At 45.7% G+C, this 21,253-nt stretch overlaps 1 protein-coding gene across 1 annotated transcript in view; it reads right to left on the reverse strand.

Annotated features, from left to right (window-relative positions):
* Positions 1 to 21,253, reverse strand: part of LRP8 (LDL receptor related protein 8) — a 150,604-nt gene that overhangs the window by 10,050 nt on the left and 119,301 nt on the right. The window contains exons 5-10 of the mRNA XM_042873653.1: positions 11,149 to 11,511; positions 6,084 to 6,206; positions 5,626 to 5,748; positions 2,729 to 2,848; positions 2,474 to 2,599; positions 1,260 to 1,431 (exon numbers count right to left, since the gene is read on the reverse strand). Coding sequence (XP_042729587.1) covers positions 1,260 to 1,431; positions 2,474 to 2,599; positions 2,729 to 2,848; positions 5,626 to 5,748; positions 6,084 to 6,206; positions 11,149 to 11,511 — 1,027 coding nt within the window. The remainder of the gene's footprint in view (positions 1 to 1,259; positions 1,432 to 2,473; positions 2,600 to 2,728; positions 2,849 to 5,625; positions 5,749 to 6,083; positions 6,207 to 11,148; positions 11,512 to 21,253) is intronic.

Consider the following 21,253-nt stretch of genomic DNA (forward strand, 5'->3'; position numbering starts at 1 on the left):
TAAAATATCTCCTAACACCCTGATGGGGACAACATCTCAGTGGCAGAAAGAGAAGTGAAGTGAGTGTCAAGAAAGAGGGGATCTATAGCCTGCTGCTACCCACAGGACTCCTGTGGTGGGTATTAGTGATATCAGCAGCATCTCCAACAGCAGCATTAATTGTTACGAAATGATGATTACACAGCCTGCTTTGCAGGAAAGATAGGATTCAAAATAAAGCTAATGTAAGCAGGACTGAGAAAGATAAAAATTCTGCTGTTCAGAAAAGGAACCAGGCTTGGTACAGTCATACGTAGGGCATGAGCACTGCTCGGGGCTCTCAGTCCCAGGACATTAACTGCCCGCTGCAGAAGGAGCAGCGTCTTAAATAGTTCTCTATGTGCCCACCCATACCTGCAGGATTAGACACAGTGCAAGTAGTTGCTGCTGAGCTACCTCCCCATTTCCAGGGCCACGCAGTGCTGTTCAGGATACCTGCCCAGCTACCTGAGTGCTGAATAATCAGGACAACCTGGGCAAATTTCCATGCCAGTGGCACGAAAGCTAGCACAGCCTGCAAAAACCTCAGCTTGGCTCCTATGCACTGAAACCAATCAACCTTTTTGTCTGATCATTAGCTAAAATCTAAAACAAATTGCTGCTGAAACTGCAATAGGGTGCAATAGCTATGCAAATCAGAATATACATGGGGAATGTTCAGTGCATAAATTAAATGCGTTTTTGACTAGACACCCTTACAAGCTCCAGTACATAATAATGGTAATGAATGTACAAAAACAGCTGGAAAAAAAAAAAAGGGAAACAAATTACAGGATATGAAATGTAGTCTGTGATCAAGTGCTGTGGATTTTCATCTAGTCTAGCAGAGCCGCCAGTGGTCAACCAGTATCCTGCTTTCACCACTTGCTTCTGTGCCTTCAGATGCCAAGTCCTTTTGGTTTCATGTACACGAAGCACACAGCACAGCAGCCTCACTTGGCAGTATGATCGTTAAGTAAATGAGTCCACGTGTAATTGCACAAATGCAGTGGGATCTATTGTCCATGAAAAGCCTTCCTGCATTTTCAAGCCAAGTAACTGCACAAGCCCTGATTTCTTTATCAGTTCCTGAAAAGCTTACAAAGTCTGGGCCACAACAGGTAATGCAGTAAGGGAAGAAAATCCCCAGGTTCACTGCATTGTTCTCTGCATATCCTCCCTACAAACTGAAGCACAGCTTTAGAAAGGTACCAAAACACACTCTCTCTCTTAGCCCTTACCTGTAGATTTTTCGGTAGAACAAATCACACCAATATATTCTGTTTGTTGCCACCTCCACATCCAGTGCCACGACATTTTTCAGCATGGGAATGATGCGAGAGTAGTCCCTTTTCACCAGGTCTATCTTACGGACCTCGTGGCGGTTGGTGAAGATGAGGTAGGGACTCTTTCCTGACACAGAAAGAAGTGCATTTGTTGTTATAGCAGCTGGCCTAAAGGCTGGATACATCATTTCCTCAAACAACAACAAAGCAAAGAGCAATAAGTCACCGATCTGCTTTGTGCCAGCAGCAGGTCTAAGTGGCTTCTGGCCCAACGTAGACAGTTAACACATACAGACACAGGGCACAGCACCCTGTCACCCAGCCTCTGGGGAACATCCCCACATTCCATTATACATTTTAGATACAAAATCCAGGGGCTCAGTTTCAGTGACTCATGGTCAGGACAAGGAAGAGAGAAAGCCTTCCAGGCTGGCTGGAGGGAAGGCAGGCAGCCAGACCAAGGCATGGCAGAGCCACACTGAATCCAGCAAAGCCAGGATCTCATTGCTAGGAGGACATTTAATTCTATTTTAGGCTGTCACATACGTGCTGACCTTGCATCACCCAACCAAGCACTTGGGCTTATATAATACATCTCACATCTCTTCTTTGTGGGCTAGAGTCTGCAGCCTGAGTGCTGGTCAAACTGTAACAGCAGTCATGCTCTCAGGCCAGCCCAGGCCACAGCCTTTCAGAAAGGCTGCAATCCCTGACATTAACGTTCATTTCTGCACTAAGCCCAAGCAAGCTGCTGGTGCTCACGTTGGTATTTGTGTATGAGGCTGGGTAGGTGGAGAGGTGATAACCTACCACGTTTTAATTGGGTTGTTTTCTTTTACCATGACTACCAGTAAATATTTTTTTCTGTGCTGTTTTTAGTGAAACCTGTCAAGAGGCTTTCTTTTCGAGTTTCAGCTTCAAACAGCCAACTAGTGATCGTAATCTTGCTCTGCACATGGTTAAAATATTCTGATCTGCACTCTCAGTAGTTCTTGCCTAGAGACACATCTGCTATCACTGCAGCAGTTCCGTGCTGCTTGAAATTAATGCCTGTGCTTGCTAGTTAACTTTTGCCTCTGTTCCCCTAGGCTCAGCCCTGCAAGTGTGTTTTCTTATCAGAGTTGTGATGTTGAGCAGTCAGAGTTTAAGAGCCTGTCGGGCTTCCTTACCTACAGCCTTGCAGTTTTTGGACAGGGTGTCCATCTCGTATCCCTCGTAGCACTCACATTTGTAGTCCCCCTTGTAATTAATGCAGATCTGGCTACAAGCGTCTGGATTCTCACATTCATCTATGTCTGAAAGGAGTGTTTGAAACCCATCAATAACTTGAAATCAAACCATCTGTGATGGAGCAGTGCTGAAGAGCATATAAGCATGTCTCTGTATGGTGACACACAGGGGACTGCTGTTTGCATGTAAATTACCTCCACACGTCTTTTTATCCAGAAGCTTGTATCCGGGCGGGCATTCACATTCGTAGCCTATCTTCAAGTCTTTGCATATGTGTGAGCAACCACCGTTGTTCACAGAGCATTCGTTAATACCTGCAAGAGGCAGACAGGTTATCTATGGGAAAGGAGGGGTTCCAGTCGTAAGTTTGAATAAAATTAAGAAAGGTCAAACGCACATTTTCCCATAGCTGCCAGCTTCTGGTAGCCAGGTGTTGGCCACATTGAGCATATGAGTGACTTCAGAGAAAGGAAGCCATCACTGTATCTCTTCCTTGCTCTTTATTATTCCAAACCAACACTGTTATGATCAGTTGGACTGAAAGCTAATGGCCAAATGAAGAGGGAGCCCTGGGGACACAGCATCTGTGCATCTCTGCATCTCATCCATCAGAAACCCACTGCTTTGAGCATATTCTGCCAGCTGTGAGGCACTTCCAAGGGACCTAAGGGTGCTCTCCAGGAGATGACTCCTTCCCCATGCACTGGTTAATGTTGACTTTTCTGAACAGTCTTTTTGAGCTTTGATAATTCATGCTAGGGGAGTCTCATCTCCCAGAGGCCAGCTGTTTTGAACTACTGTACTGTTTCCCCATCCAGCACCAAGGAAGGATCTGAGTGACAATTCCAGCAACGCCTGAATTGCAGCAGCAGCCCAAGTGTGCAATCATGGAAAACCAGCCCCCATCCCCTCCTGGGCCCCTGCCTAATCCAAGGCCTTCAAGAGCTGAAATGAAAAATAGACTGTGTCTTTTTAACTAGAATTAAATGAGAGATTCAAGAAAGCTGATTTTCTGTCAGAAATAACATTTCTTCTTGTTGTAATTAACCTTTAGAAGGTGAAGAGGAAGTTTTCTCCTTAAGGCTGCTGTACAGAAGCTGTGGGATTTCAGGGATAGCAGGTTCACTGGAACAAGGAAAGCTGATTTACTTCATTTCTTAATGCAATTTAAAGGCAAAATTTTCATTTATCTTTTACTTCTTGCTTCCTTGTATGACACAGGTGAGCAGTGCAGCACAGCCATTAAACCACTGCTCTTGAAAGAAAACGAAAACAACCACAGGCCAATTGAAGTCAGTAGCTGAGAAGATATCATGTCAGAGAACCCCATCCCAGCTCTGGGATGGCTTCACCTTCCTATCAGAGACACATACGTACACAGGTATCAATAAGTTATTAACAGAGCAAGTTCACTGGGTTCCAAGAAAGGGTCCACAAAGTCACAGTGTGTGTTGGCACTGTTCAGTGTTGTTTATTAATGAATATCACCTATTCCTGCACTTGCACAGGCCTCTAGGAAACTGCATCATATCCATGCACAACTGCTCTTTGCAAAACACAACAAAGACTGTTTCAACTGACAAGCAAGCTCTCATGCAAATGTTTCCTCTGGTTTCAGAGGCTTTGTGGAATAATTTTGGAGATTGTAAATCAGGTGTTGGCTCACCTGCTGCACTTCTCAACAGGAGCTGAGGAGGAAAGGCAGAGATAGCAGCCTGCTCTCTTTCTGCTGGACAGCTGCTGCCCATTACCCAAACTTCAGCATCATATTCACTGCCTGCTTTAAGTGAGATAAGCGATGCTCTGCCTCTTCAGTGCTTTTCTGGGGAACCATGGAGGGCACTGCAAAGGCGAGCACGCAGCTGTACAGACACACCATGCTGAGGAGAACACCCCGCATCTCCTGGGCTGCTGTGCAGATTACCTGTGGCTGCATGTCAAAATTCACAACAATCTACATCATTCTGCAGTCTTAAAGAAGCATGTCTCCTTTGGAGTCTGTTCTCTGCACAGCTTCCTAACTCAAATGGCACTCAGCTGCCAGCCTAGGACCACAACGAGGCAGTCACAGCACCATGTTAAGGCTGAGCCCTGTCTCCTCAGCCAACTGGGCTGCTGGCTTTGAGACCTTCACAGGCAGACAAGTTGCAACACCCACTCAGAAAGACAGGGAGATGTGGATTAGTGCAGAAGAAAGCAAGGATGTTCTGAAAGCACAGGGTAAAAGCATCCTTTCTGGGAACTCACACACTTCTTGTCCAGCACAGAGAAGCCAACAACTCTCCCTGAACAGGAGATATTTAAGTTGCAGGCACAGAGCTCCATGCTACTGGTGCTCCATGAAGTCATGGAAAGGGACAGCACAGCAGCCTGTCTGAGGCACTTCTGCCCCCGGGGAAGAACCAATGGTGTGGCAGTGGTGCTCTAGGTTGGGGTTGGCACCTGCAATGCCTGGTAAGAAAAGGACAGAGAGGCTCAGCTCCCCAACCTGCAGCTTTCTGTTCTGCTGACTCCCACAGCCCAGGAGCAGACCAGGCTCTCATGGCCTGGCTGTTCTCAGCAGCCCACAGCCAGCAGGATGCTGCAGACAGCAGCTTGTTGTCATTTCTACAGGACGCAGCAACAAACGCAGTGGCTGAAATCATTGCTTAGTGGATGCTGCCACTCACTGCGTGCTTTCACCTTCAAAGATGTTACCAATGCTAAACCTTTACAATGTTTTTGCTCATCTTTCAGTAATTCACAGGTAATTTTTGGCAGCGAGGCCAAATAAACTGGTCGATGCTGTGGAAGACCCCAGTGTCTGAGAAGAGGGGGAATTCCTGGTTGCTAGTCCTGTGCTCAGCTCAAACATCCCTCCAAGATCAAAAGTTGGACTGAGAAGGGCACAGTTCACACTGGCAGATGATCAGACTGGGCTACTAATTATATTCATGTGAAGGGTGAAGAGAGAATAAAGGCAAGGAAAGAGAAGCAGAGTGAGAAATAGCATTAGCAGCTACATGTGGTTACACTCAAAGCTGTGAGCACCAGATGGAGGAGAGGGGAAGCAGTTACAACAAGAGCAACACGTAGAAGGCAAGTACTGTACCACATTCTTTCAGAGGCTCGTCAGACCAGTCCCTGCAGTCTCTATGTGAATCGCACACTTTGCCTCCGTCAATGCACTCTCCACTCTTACACTGAAACTTGCTGGGACTTTCACATGCTGACTCTGTCATGTCGGGCAAGAGAGGAAAGCAACTAAGTTAGGTAAGGCTCAAGACAACAAAAAGCCTGACACAGAGCTTCAAGAAGGTGTCATTAGCAGAAATGGGATGAGATTAAGCAAAAGACTGAGTATGATGCGAGGAACTTTTCAAGGCGTGCAGTCTGCCTGGTCAGCACAACCATCTCTCCCAAGCAACCCCACTGCCAGAACGGCTTACAGCTCTCTGCAGGAAGCAGCCTGTTGTGGCACAGAGGAGCAGTGCAGGCCTCCTCCTTCTGCAGCTCTCCTGCAGTTTTATAAAACCGAGCACAAGGAACACAGTGCTGTTTTGTGCATACCTTGGACACAGCCTGCCTCGTCACTGTTGTCAGGACAGTCGTGCACTCTGTCACACTGCTTTGCTCCATGGATGCAGGTCCCATCCCCGCACTGAAATTCATCCGGTCTGCAGGTCACCAGAGCTTTAAAAAAACACACGTAAGCGTCACCCACACAGCACCTGAACTTTCTGTGTGATACTTTTCGTCTGACACTGCAGGAGCTTCGTGCCCTCCTTCAGAAGGATCAGCTGCTTCCACCAAAGCAACAGGCAGCAGCTACCTCAGGCACCGCCCTGTGCTCCCCAATATTCCTGACCACCCTCTACCGTCCTTGTATTTTAAGATACATTTTGAAGCATGTTCAGCCTAAGGTCAAAGGCAAGATACATGTATGCTGCATCTGCTACAGCCAGTGGGGTCACACCAGGGATGAAGTGAGAGACAGACATGGTCATTTGAGTCAGTGAATGCCTGTGAGCTAACCACAGAGCCTGGAAGGCACAAGAGCTCCACTGCCCCATGGCTTGGTGCTTCTTGGGTTTACAGGCCAGAAACATCTCCATGGTGTCAGGTCAGATTTCGAGCCTGATGCTCATTTGCCCTGTTGCTGTTATTACAGACTGAACACAGATCTGATGAATAGCAAAGTTGGGGAAAAAATAGATCAGACTGCTGCTCTGATCATGCCAAAAGCAGCCACGTTTCCCTCCTCAAGTTTACACTGATACCTTCCCAGATGGGATCTGACTTGCACTGACAGAGCCAACAGGCACTGGCTAGCCAGCAAAGGGCTGCAGCCTGCAGCTCACTGGTAAAAATAGGCTCCTCGTTCCTGAGGCACATTATGTGGCTTATTTCTAAGGGAACTATCTTCCAGATGTTTTGTTAAAATCCTGTTAAGGCAGCACACCCTGGAGAGCTCTTGATTCTAACCTTTCCATCTTGCTGATTGCAGCCTGGTACCATATGACAGAAAATCACTGCCTCTGAATAGCTGGAGGAGGTCAGCACTGATGTTACTACATGGGAGGCGAGAGCCACGTGGCAGATTTTCCTTGACAATTTGACAAACTGGTTCTAATAAAGAAATTACTACTTTCAGATAACCCAAGAAGAGCCACAGATACAAACTGGGTTAGTGTCAATATCATGAAGTATTAGTATGCCTGAAGGCTCAGCGTTATTGATGAAAGCATCCCATGGGATGCAGGATCCAGATTCACAACTGCTGGACTAAGCCCTAGGTGCCTGCAGCCATTGGAGGGTGTGAAAGACAGGAAGAGCTGCAACTGCAGTGCTGCTGTGGGAAGGGGGAAATCCTGCCTTAGAAAGGCACAGTATTCACAGGAGAAAGGTTAGGAAATAGCACTGCTCCGTGGAAGGGAAAGCCATGTGGACTACAGTTGGAAAGAGCTGCATAGCAAGAATAAAATTGCATGCAGTAAGAGCAGTTGTGGGACCAGCTGTGTCACAGTGTTTCTGCTAACAAACCCAGATACAGAAATGTAAAACCTCAGCACGATATCCAGCAGCTCCAAGCCAAGCACCTGGGAACTGCTTCTCTAATGAAGGAGAAGGGGAGGTGAAACTGGTCTGGGAGAACCACAGACCTCAGCTCTGGAGGTGGCAGTCTGGTCCTGCAATGAGGCTGAGGCACTTCTGTCTGAACCATTCATTTCCCTGGCAGAAACCCTGATGGTGGAGAGACGACTTTCCCTGTAATGCAATCCCAGCTTCTTCCAAGCTAAACCTCGGCCGCTGCAATCCTTTCCCTAACGCCTCGCCTCACATTTCCTAGCTACTGTTATTTCTGATCTTCACTTCCCAACATAGAAAAGTTCACCCTTTCTGTAGCAACTTCTGTTCTGTGGAGACAGGATGGGATGGTCCTCTGTTTCTGACAACAGGTATTAATTTTCTGCAAACTTGCTACATGCAACTAAAGCTACCAGAGCCTGGTTTGTCCTAGGGCAGAAGCAAGTTTCCAGTTTACGAAGTAAATCTGCAAGGCAATGGCTGCAGATTGGAAAGACTCAGGTGGTAAAGGGACTGCAAAACACAGATGTGGGACTGTACAGCATCTGCACAAAGCTCTTTCTTCATGAAAAGTCATAGGACTGGAGACCAGGCTTGGTTTCCTGGCTTGTTTTTCATTCCAGCAGAGCTGTGGAAGTTCAGACCTTTGAGAAATGGCCCTTGAGCCTCTTAACGAACATCCAAAAAGAGCAGACACAGCAACAGCTCTTCCTCATCACAAAGGTATCAAAATGAATATACAGCAATTCTATACTTCGGTGAATTTCTCAACAGGAGAAGGGAGACTGCGATGATTATACTCAGCTTGGAGAGCACACACACATGAAGCTGGGAGACAAACCCATCTCAGCACCATGGGCACGGCTGACAGCAGGCCACCACTGCCCAAAGCAGAGCAGTGTCCCAAGCACAGACATGAGCTGCACAGTTCATTTTCCACAAGTTGTTCCGAAAACCTCTGTGCTATTTTCTATTTTAGGGGGTTTAAATCAGTGACATTTCAGTTTTATAGTCACCTTTGCAGCTCCACAAATTAAATATGGAACAGTTTACCAAAGCTCTTTTAAATTAACTGGTACACTCAAGCAGACACACTTGATTTGCACATATGGGGCACAAAGCTGTACTGCTCAAATTCAGGAGTTATATTCCAGATTCTAAGTTTGAGCCTCTATTTCTTCTGTCTTTTGCTTCTTTACCCCCCAGAAAGTCAACTGAAGCTCAAGAAAACTCCAGCATTTGCAAAACACATTAGTTCCATTTTACTGACAGGGAAACATAGTGAGGAAAGTGCGAGGTCAGAGATCTGTTTTCTAGCTGTCAGGTACTGGCATTATTTATCTTCCCTCCTGGGTTGCAGAGGATGTTTTAAAATCCAACCATTTGGGGAGTAATAAATCTAACCTAATGTCCATTTTACATACATGTGCATATATACACACATATATTTACATATACATACTAGGGAAAAAGCAACCATCCAATGTGCTCACACAGCTTCCCTGAAATGACTTCTTCCTTCCTATTTATTTGCTGGCTTCGCTGCCAAAACCTGTTCACCAGCTGTCACCCTTCATTCCTGCTCTACTCGTTTATCACCTCAAAATAATTATAACAAATATCCGGTGATGGCCTCATGACTTTTTTTTTTAAAGCATTAACTCCCATCCTTGTGTTTTATACGATGCAAAAACCCTAAGAGAGAAGGCACAGTGCTGGCATCCTCAGTTCTAATCAAGTCAATGCCAGCAGTTTGTGCCATTGCTGTTGTGAAGGGAATGGAGTTGTCACACAGCTGTAACTCCCTGCATGCCATGCAATGCTGATCTCAAAAAAGAGGTTCTGGAGGTGAGAAAAAAATATTGTAATAAAGGACAATTCCTAAACTCTTCAGTCCAACAAGGAACAGAGATGCACTCAAATACCATTTTCTTACCCCAGGCGTGTGCACCCAAGCTACAGCTTTGGTTAGGATGGGGAAGCAACATCACTTTTGCCTCTGACCCAGTGGACTCATTTGCATTCAGTGCCATGGGTTCTCTGCTGGCTGCTGACCCAGAGATCCCCTGCCTGCAGTGTCAGCAGTGACAGGGCTGTGCAGCTCAGTGGCACAAAATCCCAAACTTACACAGGTGCAAAGCAGACAAGCCTGTACAAAGGAGTATGTCAGGAACTAAAACGTGGGGCTCTGGAGTCCCACCATTTCTTGGCTTCCTGGATTGAGAGCAGCAGAAGCAGCACATGTGTGTTCCTCCTGGGTAGATAAGCTGTATAATGTGTGTGTACTGAGAGTCAGCAGTGCCCCCAGGCACTGAATCCCCTAGTCAGGGATATAATGGTCTCAAGATTTCTTCCCTCCTCAGCCACGTTTCCTCTTTCCTCCACTGGTTGTCAGCACTGTGCTGTGCTGCAGCCCTGTCCGGCTGTGTCCTCTGCCCCACAAAGGCTGCCCTGGGGAAAGAGGAGGCTTTACTTGCTGAAGCTGCTCTGTAACAGGGCTGCCGTCACCGCTCTGCTGCTCCTCCTGGGTCCCCGGTCTCAGCAGAACCAGCTCAGCTGGGCACCTGCTGAAGTTTGTCGGGCCTTACTGCCTCCTCCTCTTGCTAAAGGAATCATCAAATTTGCATGTCTGCCCCAAACAGCATCTGATTGTTCCTCTCCTTGAAGGGCTCTCCCATGCAAGCTGCTCTCAGGTCACCAGCTGAGACTCAGTGCTGTGCTGGTTGTGGAAAGACGGTGCTGGAGAAGTTGGACATTTTCACACATACCTTTGTAAAAATGTCTGCTTTCTGCAGCTGGTTGCTGCCTTCTTCCCAGAGGTGTTCCAGTGTCAGAGCTGCTAAATATATGTACTGTATAAATATTTTATTTTATTCCTATCTTGTGATTATGAATATTTTAGCAAAACATTTTGCTCTTGTTTTCTTGCCATCTCCCTCCTCAGATAAGTGACCAGCTTGAACAGGTTAGTGGCTAAAGTTGGATGAAGCCTTCAAAATACTGTGCACACCAACAACACCATGTTAAATGCATCAAGCCAGCTGAAAAGAAATCCATTATGTATTAGCTCTCGTCTGTAACTGAGCCAAGCTCAAAGTGCATTTCAAACTGGATTATTCAAAGGTGCTGCCTTGCTTGGTATACTCAAACTTCAGAGGTAGAAAATTGTTTTTTTTTTCTGCTGATCACATATTCCCTTTAGCACTGAGGCTTCTATCCTGCAGGCTGTGACCCCACCGTGCAGCCTGAGGGCTTTAAAAATGTTTCCCATTTTCTCCATTTCTAGTGAAACAGACCTTCTCTGAGGCACGGTCCCATTCAACAGCTCTTGCAGCCCCTCTGTGAATCCTGACAGAACAACAAAATAAGGAGTCTGGAATACACCTAATGCTGCTGGGCTGAGCACCCGGCCATGCCTTGGGGCACAAATGCTCCTTGGCAGACAGGTGCTGCACAGACAACTTGCAACAAAACCCTGCCTGAAAACACAACCCAGAGGGGCTGCCCTCCCCACCAAAGGAGAATCCCCAGCCCTGCCCACACTCACGGCAGTCCTGCTCATCAGACTTGTCCTTGCAGTCTTCGTCCCCATCACACTTCCAGTTAAGGAGGATGCATTCGCCATTGCCACACTGGAACTCGTGAGCAGCACAGGTGTTGAAGGCCTTGGCATCGTAGCCACACCTCTCTACAGACTCATCTGAATGGTCCTCACAGTCTGCCTGGTTGTCACAGACCCACAGCTCTGGGATGCACACGCTGTTGTTGCACTGGAACTCATTGGGGCTGCAGGTCAGAGGGGAGCATTTCCTTTCATCGCTGCCATCACCACAGTTGTTGTAACCATCACACACGAAGTTGATGGAGATGCACGTCTTGTTACTGCACTGGAACTCATCAGGAGAACAAGCTTGGGAAAAAAAACCAAACAGGTGAGCTGTGAGGTCCCCTATCTACCCCCTGCCACTACACTGGCTTTAGCACATCACATGTATCTGAGTAGGGGGAGGGAGAGGGCATAAATGTATTACCTTGGCTGTCCTAACCCAACACTGCTTTCCCAGTGGTAAACTACATAGCAAGGAACAGGTGAAGACGCATGGGGCTTCTCTGCAGCTGTGATACGGAGCACATCCTGCCCCCAGGGTGTGCTGACCCAAGCTGGGAGCCCAGCTCAGCTCTCCCATCACCCCTCTGGGCCACGGGCAGCCCTGCAGGAGAATGGGCAGCTGGTAAAATGGGGCACAAGTGCAGCACTGCCCTGTCCTTTTGTATAAGGAGACACAGGGAGGGCTGGAGGAGCAGTGGTGGGCGCTGGGGGCTCACACAGAGCTGAGCTTTGCTCCATGCTGACATTAGCAGCTTCCTGGCTTTCACAGGCACAGAATCAGGTTTGAGGATTTCACAGTGTGCCTGGTTTTGGACATATTAAGTGGGATGTGTAGGGTAAATATTTAGTGAGGCGAGCATCAATTTAGCTGCAATCTGCCAGCAAGGCCCTTTACAGCACACTGAAAGCCTTCCCTGGAAATCACAACTCAACATTAACACACAAATGAGACATTTGTCAGATCTGAAGCTGAGTGGTGTACTCCTGCTTGCAAGCCTGATGGACAGCTGCACCAGAGGAGCCTGCTAAAATTAAAATTTCAGGTACTCCAACAACGTGCACTTGGCAGCCACTTTGTCTCATCAAGTTATGGGGGAACCAAGACTCTGAAATAAATTTGCTCCAAGTGCTTTTAATCAAAGCTAATTTCGTCAGTTATTTAAAAAAAAATTGAATATATGTCTGCCTCTACCCTTCCGGGCACGTATAGAAAAGTTATGCATTTTATAAATTACAATAAATATATAAAAATAAATTACAATAAATTAAATACTTCCTCTAATTGCACTTAGGAGCCTTTTTGCCTTCAGTAACTCCAAGCCCGATCTCCATCCAACAGGGATAAACGTTAAAGAGAATCTCAGCTGTGCTCTGCTGAGTGCCCAGCTTTCCATCAGTAACAACATACATTGCAGTGGTGTGTGGTCAGCAAAGGAGCATCCAAGTTCTGCCTGGTGCAGGCAGGACATCCTAGAGAGGTAGGAGTGTGGGTATTTTTGGGCACAGAGAGGGGCTAACCTGTCTCCTTCTCCAGGCAGTGAGGAACTGAGATCAGACATCTAACATTAGGAGATGAATCCCTCTCACAAGGACCCAAAACACAATCAGCCCGGTGAAGAAGCATCTAAAAAACCCTTCCACGTGTCAGAAGTGAGACTAAAATGCTGCAGCCTACCCGTAATTTCAGCTGATTTTCTTCACTCAGCATACTTTTCTATCCTTATCCCATAACCAGAAATAAAATGAGCTGCTAATCATAGAATCACTAAGGTTGGAAAAGACCTAAAAGATCATCCAGTCCAACTGTTCACCTATTCCCAATAGCTCCTACTAAACCATGTTCCTCAACACAACATCCAGTCTTTCCTTGAACACCCCCAGGCTCGGTGACTCCACCACCTCCCTGGGCAGTCCATTCCAGTGCCTGACCACCCTTTCTGAAAAGTAATACTTCCTCATGTCCAGCCTGAATCTCCCCTGCCGTAGCTTGAAGCCATTCCCCCTGGTCCTATCACTAATGACACGAGAGAAGAGGCCGACCCCCAGCTCACTACAGCCTCCCTTCAGGAAGTTATAGAGAGCAGTGAGGTCTCCCCTGAGCCTCCTCTTCTCCAGGCTGAACATTCCCAGCTCCTTCAGCCTCTCCTCATATGGCCTGTGTTCCAGACCCCTCACCAGCTTTGTTGCCCTCCTTTGAACACGTTCCAGGGCCTCAATATCTTTCTTGTAGTGAGGGGCCCAAAACTGGACACAGTACTCGAGGTGTGGCCTCACGAGTGCTGAATATAGGGGAACAATCACCTCTCTGCTCCTGCTTGCAACGCTGTTTCTGATGCAAGCCAGGATGCCATTGGCCTTCTTGGCCACCTGGGCACACTGTCGGCTCATGTTCAGTAATCCTAGTAATCCTACTGATCAGCACGTGGCTGTATGATCTCTTCAAGTGATGAATAAGATGGAGCTACCAAATGGAAAACTGAGGTAAGAGTTAAGATTTGAACAACCTATTTGAAGAAGGAGGTGATGGATGGGAATATTTCTAAGTCTATGCACAGTTACTGTAACAGATCAAGGCTGGGAAGTAGAAACTGCTTTTCTGGCATTATTTTGATCAATCTCAGAAACACCGTAAGCAAAATTTTCCACAGTCCTTTGATCCCCAATTTTTGGGCAAGGTTATAAGGATTTGCACGCTCCAAATATGCATTTATTTCCCTTCTCACCATCCCTTTTCCTATGTTGCTTGCCTGCTCCCACCTCCAGCATTCCTTCTGCCTGCATGCATTTCCCTCTGGAAAGAGATGGATAAACCTCTGTGTGGGATTCACACAACGGAAGTCTGCACAAAAGCTCCTCCTCTGCACCTACAAATCCCACTACTGATGTAAAACTACTGACAATGACAGCCAGAAAAAAAATAGAAGCAATTCACCTTTTGTAACCTCTCATGAGGAGACTTTTCAGTGAAGTTGGTGAATCTCTAGCTAGAATTAACTGCATTGCCATGCTTATTTTATTTCTTCTAAAAAATTAAATTTGGTGAGCTGACAGCACTAGAGACATTTCTGTCTCCAAGGATGAAGCACAGCCCATTGCTGCTGCTGCCTTCCCCCTTCCCAACCTTGTAGGGCTCCACTTCCATGTCTCACTGTGGGGCAGCTCTGTGTCTTCCCAAAGCACTACAGAAGGCTGTCTCAGGCACCTCCTGGTTAACTCAAGAAATACAAATGCCTTCTCCTTCTCTTACAGGCCTAATGGTCTTCAAGCCAGCTGCCTCACAAGTGCCTGGAGCAGAGACCTCTGTCCCAGCTGGCTCTCCTATGAGCCACAGGAAGGCAGATTCTGTCCCAGTTCCACTCACCCTTTTGCTATCTTCTCTGACAGCTAAAATCCACAGGGCATGCAAGGATAAAGCAAAGTCTGCAGCTTCCAGGCACTTGGGGACTTGCTCAAATGGGCAGCAGAAGAGGAAAGCTGCTTACAATCCCTGCACACTGATGCAAGAGCCAACGTGTTCCTTGGGACCTCCTCTGTACTGTCTGAAGAACCTAATAAAAAGCAGTGCTAAAATTACCTTACATAGGCAGCTGGAGAGATGAGGATGGGGGAAGTAAAGTCCCAGGGACAGCTTGCTTCACATCTCCTTTCATAAATCTGTCAAGGTACCGGGGCAGTCCCATCACTACAGCATTTCTCTGCCTCCAGAGCATTTTGATAGAAATGTCTTGAATAATAATTAAATGAGCACCAGGGTATCTTTTCTTTGACGTGAGCAATTTGCCTATATTCTCTGGTTCTGCTACCTGTTCTATTAAGAGTATGTCTGTATGAAACAGAGGATATAAATATTAGCCTTCCTCACTGCCAAAGAAATTAATAAATGTCATACCCTCAGATGCAAAGTCTCCTTCAAGTATGAAGTGATCCCAGTAGAAATATTAGAAACGTTTGTCAAGAAGAAGAGTTTAACTCACTGGCTTCAAAGCAGTAAATAAGCATAATTACAAAAGCCATTTTGTAGGGTACAACAATCCATTAAGATTCTTCAGGTGATTTAGGAAGAAAACATCACATCCCAATGAATGCACACTTGCTTTGGCTTATAGAGAACGTATAGCAGAGGTACTCTGCATTAGTTGCTGCCCTGCGCTATAGTGCAACTGGCACAGCTTTTGCTGGGCAGCTCCCAGCTGCAGCCCTGTCACATCTGGAGAGTGGAGCAGCAGCAGCCTTTGGGTGGAAGAAGAAAAGAGACTGTGGTTGTGCAGTTGTGTTTTGGTTCTGTTTCTCTGCCCTGAGCCAGGATTTAAGCAGGGGCTTTAATGAGCGCTCCAGTACAGCAGCGACAATCTTAGCTCACCAAAAAACGGAGATAACTCTACCAGAAGCTTTTAAAGTGCTTATAAAGAAAAGCAAAATGCTGTAAAGACACAAGGCACACTTTAAGAACTGTAATTTCAAATACATCTCTGTAATTCTACAAAGCGGATCCTCAAATCTGGATAAAACTCCATGTGTGACATAAGCAGGATATCCATCATTAGTAGGAGCTAGGAATGGTGTACAATGGACTGCAACTGCTTCCACTGCTAGCTTAAATTGAGGATTTGAAGCTTTTCTGTAAGAATTTGATATTTTAATACACTTTTTTTTTGTCAAAAAAAAAAAAGCAACTCAGCTCCTCTTGAAATTATACACATGACTTGGAGAAATAGAACTATTTGGTAAAGTTTGTGGCAAAGTGAATGACAGCAATTACTGACACCAAAGAGAAGAAAATAAGACAGATGATGGCACTGCAGCTTTCCCACACCCTTCCTGAGGCAACCAAAAAGAAACACAGTTCTTGTTTGCTTAAATCCAACAGCGGATTTTCTCAGGAAGGCAAGGGGTGATTTGCACACACTAACATTCGCAGTGGGGAAAGAGAGATCTGCTGCTGATTTATCACAACTTGAACACTGGCCAGAGAGGCTGTGGACTTGGAAAGCCTTAAGCTGTGAGGTTTAGAAGTGAGCTCCATCCACACGGCTGTGGCAGTGCAGTGCCTGAGCTCCATGTGCCCAGGTACTGTGCATAAAGAGCTAATCCTGCCGCACAGCCCACATACATTAATCTCCAAGCAGGACTGAGATAAGGAGGTCACGGAGCCCAGACTGAATTAAGTTGGAACTCCCAGCCCAGCTACCAACGCTGTCAGTGCGTTAGTTTGACTGAACTAGGATTTATTTCCAAGCTTCCCTTTACCTATATTGCTTGCTTTGTGTGCTGAAATCAGTGTGGTTACCGAGCACCTGAATATCTGACACAGATCTCTGGTCAAACGTCAGCCTTTAAAGCACGGGTTCATCCCTGGAAGGCCAAGTTTCCCACGGAAAGCCGCCCTCCAGGAAGGGCAGGGACAGACAGAGGTAAATGAAGACGACCTTGAAGCGCATTGCTGCAAGAGCTGACAGGCCTCCCATGGAGGGAATAATGCGGCTGAATTGCAGTCTCACTGCTAACGGTGGTTGTTGCTATGGTGATTGATACCGAAAAGCCCATATAGATGAAGGCTGCAGAAGGAATAAGTAATTCCTGATATTGTTCAAATCACTAATGGAGCTAAGGAGCCATTTCACGCACTCCTGCAAATTAAGATTTGCATGCACTCGCTGCCTTTGCCACGCTGCTCCCCTCAAACACCAAGGAGTTATTTTCCCCTTCACCATGATGGTATTTGTGTAGTATTGCTTCATTACAAGGGAGCAACCAGATGCCAAAGCTCCTGCTGACACATAACCAGTGGTTCAGAAATGTATTTACTGTTACAGAATATATATTTCTGGACAATCGTATCTTCATTCAAAGTGCTTTTCTGAAAGCAGAATTAATTATGAGTTCATAATTTATGAATAGAAGCAGCTTATGTAAAAAAGATTTGCATGCTCTGAACTTCCCCCATTTACAATGTCATTTGGGTGCAACGAGGCTGCAGAACTCATTCCTTCAGTCTCCTCAATTTCACTCCCTACTGGGAAAGCGTGAGGAAGTTTATCACAGGTTTTTCTGGTTAAATGACATCACAGTAAGTGACATCACCAGTAAGAGTCTGGTGTAGAGGATTTAGGGGCAAAATAAAGCGACTTAGGGAAAACAAGGGATGGTCAGAATACCAAAGGTATTGAGCAAAGGTAACCTTTGCTCAAATCACAGCCACCCCACAGGGATCTTGTGAGGATAAAGACCTATCATTACTCCTTTATATTCTGATTGAGATGCAATCAGCTGAATCTGAATGGAGATGTTTTGTACTTGCCAAATTTAAATGGAAAAAAATAAATGCTGCCATGTGTTTAGTGGTGGTTGGTTTTTTTTCTGACTGAAAATTGGAAACCTGTATGGGACATCAGCACTGCTAATCCCACAGCCATAACTTACTGACTAAAGCAGCAATTGTACAAATTACACCAATCAGGCAAATCCTTCAGAAGCACCCAGTAACATCCGGGAATCTGGCAGCTGCTCTGATAGCATCAGCTGCCTGTTTCCGAGGAAGGTGTAAGAGCAGCGCTTCCAGTAACCAGCACAGAGCATCACTTACCACAGCCTCAAGCCTGTGCCAACACAAACCAAACCCACATTACTCCATATACAGACCTCCTGGATTCAGCAGGACCCTGTGGGCTGTGGGATGGCTGCCCATGCAGAGCTTTCTGTGCAATCAGGAGCTAATTTTGCCATTGCTGGGTTCAGATCACAGATACGTTCCCAGGATTAGTCTGCTCCCATAGATTTCACCTTCTGTCCACAGGGCAGACTTTCACTCTGTGCTCACCTGCTAACGCAGAAATGTGGGCTATCTTCTCAGCCTGATTTTACCACGTGCAGGCCTACCTGTCAAAACCAGATCCAAATTGCCTCCCTCTGGGTATGTTCCTGAGCCACTGGGCTGAGCAGGTAGGGCACAGAGCCTGCCTTCAGCTTGGGAATCCCTTTGGCTGCAGCAACTGAGAGCTCATGGGATTTAACTCGAATGAGTAAAGCAGAGCAAAGCAGTGCTCCCATTGCAAGCAATGAGGTCAGTGCCCTGTTAAATCTCCACTTCCACTAATTTAGTTTGCTTGATGGGAATTTTCTGTAAAAAGAGCTATTTCTTCTTACTGAAGTCTGCTTCACTGTTGAACTCAAATTTTCACTGTATTTAGTACACAGCACCATTAACTCTTTTGGAGGACACACGAGGCAAGGAGTTATCACAAACCCTTCCGTAACATCTCACCCAGCTTACCCAGCTGTCTCTCACAATTCTCCAGGACCAGGGATCCAACACAATGGCAGTCATAAAGATCCTTTTGAAATGAAAGAGTTTGCAAGGCACTGAGAGGAAGGGATGAATACTTTAAGGAAGAAGCACAGAGGATACAGCAAGACAAACAGCAGGATTCAGTGCAGCCAGATTGAGGGTTATGAATATCTGCATGGACCACAGACACCAGGCATATGAAGACCACAAGGCAGATTTGGGAGGGAGAGAGACTGACAGCTTCTTTAGGAAACAGCCAACTCCTAATTATCCTTACTTACATGACATTAGGGGCACAGTTATGATATAAGGTAAGCAATGTACCCCAAATAATGCGCCCAAAATTCTACAAAAAAAAAAAAAGAAGAAGAAGGCAATCATATTTGGAAAAAAATGCCATAGATTTTCCACTCAAATGGAATATTAAAGCACTGAATGACACTCACTGCAATTAAAAGTGTAAGGGTCATCTGGTATCTGCACTCAATTCAATAGTACTGAGGCTTCTAGGACACCAGGTTTCGCCCTTCCACTTCTCCTGCTTTGAAATGGAGGGCAGCACTTGGCTGAATTTGGGCTGAGAAGACAAAGCATGAACATTTATTTTTAAGTTTCTGGAAAAAAAGGAGTGTAGATATGTATACTTCATTGAGAGCTAAACCTTCCCAAGTCATATTTTATCAAAGAAACAAATTTATCTGCAAAATATAAGTAAAATTAATCCAACCACTTTATCTTCCTATTTGAATACAGCATTTCAGCCACAAAGATAATTTTTAGATGCTGTTTCATCTGTTAACATGACTCACAAAACAGCTTCCTCCCCATCAAACACTACACGACCCTCTCCTGCGTAGGACTGCACTGAGTTCAAGCTAGCTCATTCTGATTCATATGATTAAAATCATATGCTCAGGAAGAGCAACTGTTAAGCTCTGTTTAATTAGTGTAATGCATATGTACCCACGTCCACTGAAGGATGGAACTTCTACCCACGGATCTGCCACCATAACACGATCGTTGGAAATCTTTAATTGTCAGTGCCATTAACATATCTAAACAGATTCTGTCCTTTCAGATGGATAAACTCAGAATTATTGCTGTGTTCTTATGAAAAAAGCACTTCAGGGACGTGAAATACAAGTGTATTCGCAATAAAATGCAATTTCTTGGCTATTTCAACTCCAAGAGCTCTAAACGTTGACAGACTGCCCAGAAGACAAACATCAAGTCAAACTCTGCTCCTTTGATAGTGTGACACACAAGATGGGAAAGCAGCTTTTTTGTGTATGCATGCGTAGCACGCACTCCAGAAACACTATGCTTTGGTTTCAATAAAGCAAAAAGGTTTAAATTAAAACAGTTATTTCAGGCCACTCTTCCACAACCCTGTACAAAATTATCATTTAGGGTCTGCAGGAATGGGTGTGTGAGAGCACTTGCAGCGCGTTCTCTTCGCATCCACTCTTTTTTCCTGGTGCACCCTGCCAGGAAAACATTGTAGGAGTACCACATTTGGAACTGCCTTCTTTTTAGGCCGTGCTCCATTCCTGCATGTACTGAAGGATCAGTTACTCAACATACTGGTACAGACAGTTCAGCTGAAACCGAGGGATCAGCACTGTGCAGATGTGCACAGGCAGCCTGCAAAGCTGCACCACAGCACCTGCCGAGGCGAGAAGGCACTGCTCCACACTAGGGAACCCTTCTGCAGAACGGGTCTGTAATTCCTTATACCTGAACTTCACAGAGAGCACTGGGGAAAGGAAACCCTTCTGCAGACAGAGCCTTGGCAGAGCTCAGGCCACGGCTTTCAGGTTTAACTCCTGACATCTGCAGTGACTGCCTTCCCCCTAACCTCAAGCTGATGCAGTATTTTCCATTTAATTACAGCAAGCACCCAATGCATTAACAATGAGAGTACCTTCATGTTTCTGTAGGAATGCAATTAAAGCTAACTGCCAAGCTTGTTTTTCTTGCTATTTTGTTTTGAAGGAACTAAGGATAAATATGATTATGGGATGAGATTTTTCCTATGTAGCAACGGGGATTTTTCTCCAATTACTACTGCTTTTGAAGGAGCTCTAATACTTTAAGCAGTGATAAAGTGGCAGCTGTACATGTTTAATTTCTGAGAGCCAGGGCATGATGCATAAGCATTAATCCCTCCAGCTGTCCAGTAATTAAACATCATGTAAAGCCCAGAAGATATCATTGCTGTGCTACCTTATCTTATTTATGATGGACTTTCATTTATTAAATCTATAATAATTTCCTTCCTATTCTCAGAAATGATTGCTGAATTCCTCCACCAGGTCAAACGTACTTAAGTTACATCTACCTGCTATACAAATGACAGTAATTTTAGGCCAGCCGTATTTCTTTTCACCACATGCTGAAATAATCATAAATATTAGACAAATATTCTTTCGATAAGCACAAATGCAATTGGATGAACTTTAACACCATTAAGATTCAGTTTCTCAGGGAGATTGCGTGGCAAAACCCAATCCTCTGCGTTTGATTTCCCTCTGAACTCACTGAGGAACGTGACATTACTCTGCACCTAGCCTGTTAATGAAGACAACAAACAGAATTCCTAATTTTGAGGAAAGCGTGTATTAATCAGGCTGCAAAGGAAGACCAAGTCAGCACTGTATCACTGCCAAAGGAAAAAGCTCTCAGCAGGATCTGCAGAGAGCTGGCATGAGCAGAACTGGTACGGCCAAATGCCCATAGATGGCACTGGAAGAGACT

Source organism: Lagopus leucura, unplaced genomic scaffold (genome assembly GCF_019238085.1).
Source record: "Lagopus leucura isolate 7727_CA_CO unplaced genomic scaffold, USGS_WTPT01 Super-Scaffold_100009, whole genome shotgun sequence".
Lineage (NCBI taxonomy): Eukaryota > Metazoa > Chordata > Aves > Galliformes > Phasianidae > Lagopus > Lagopus leucura.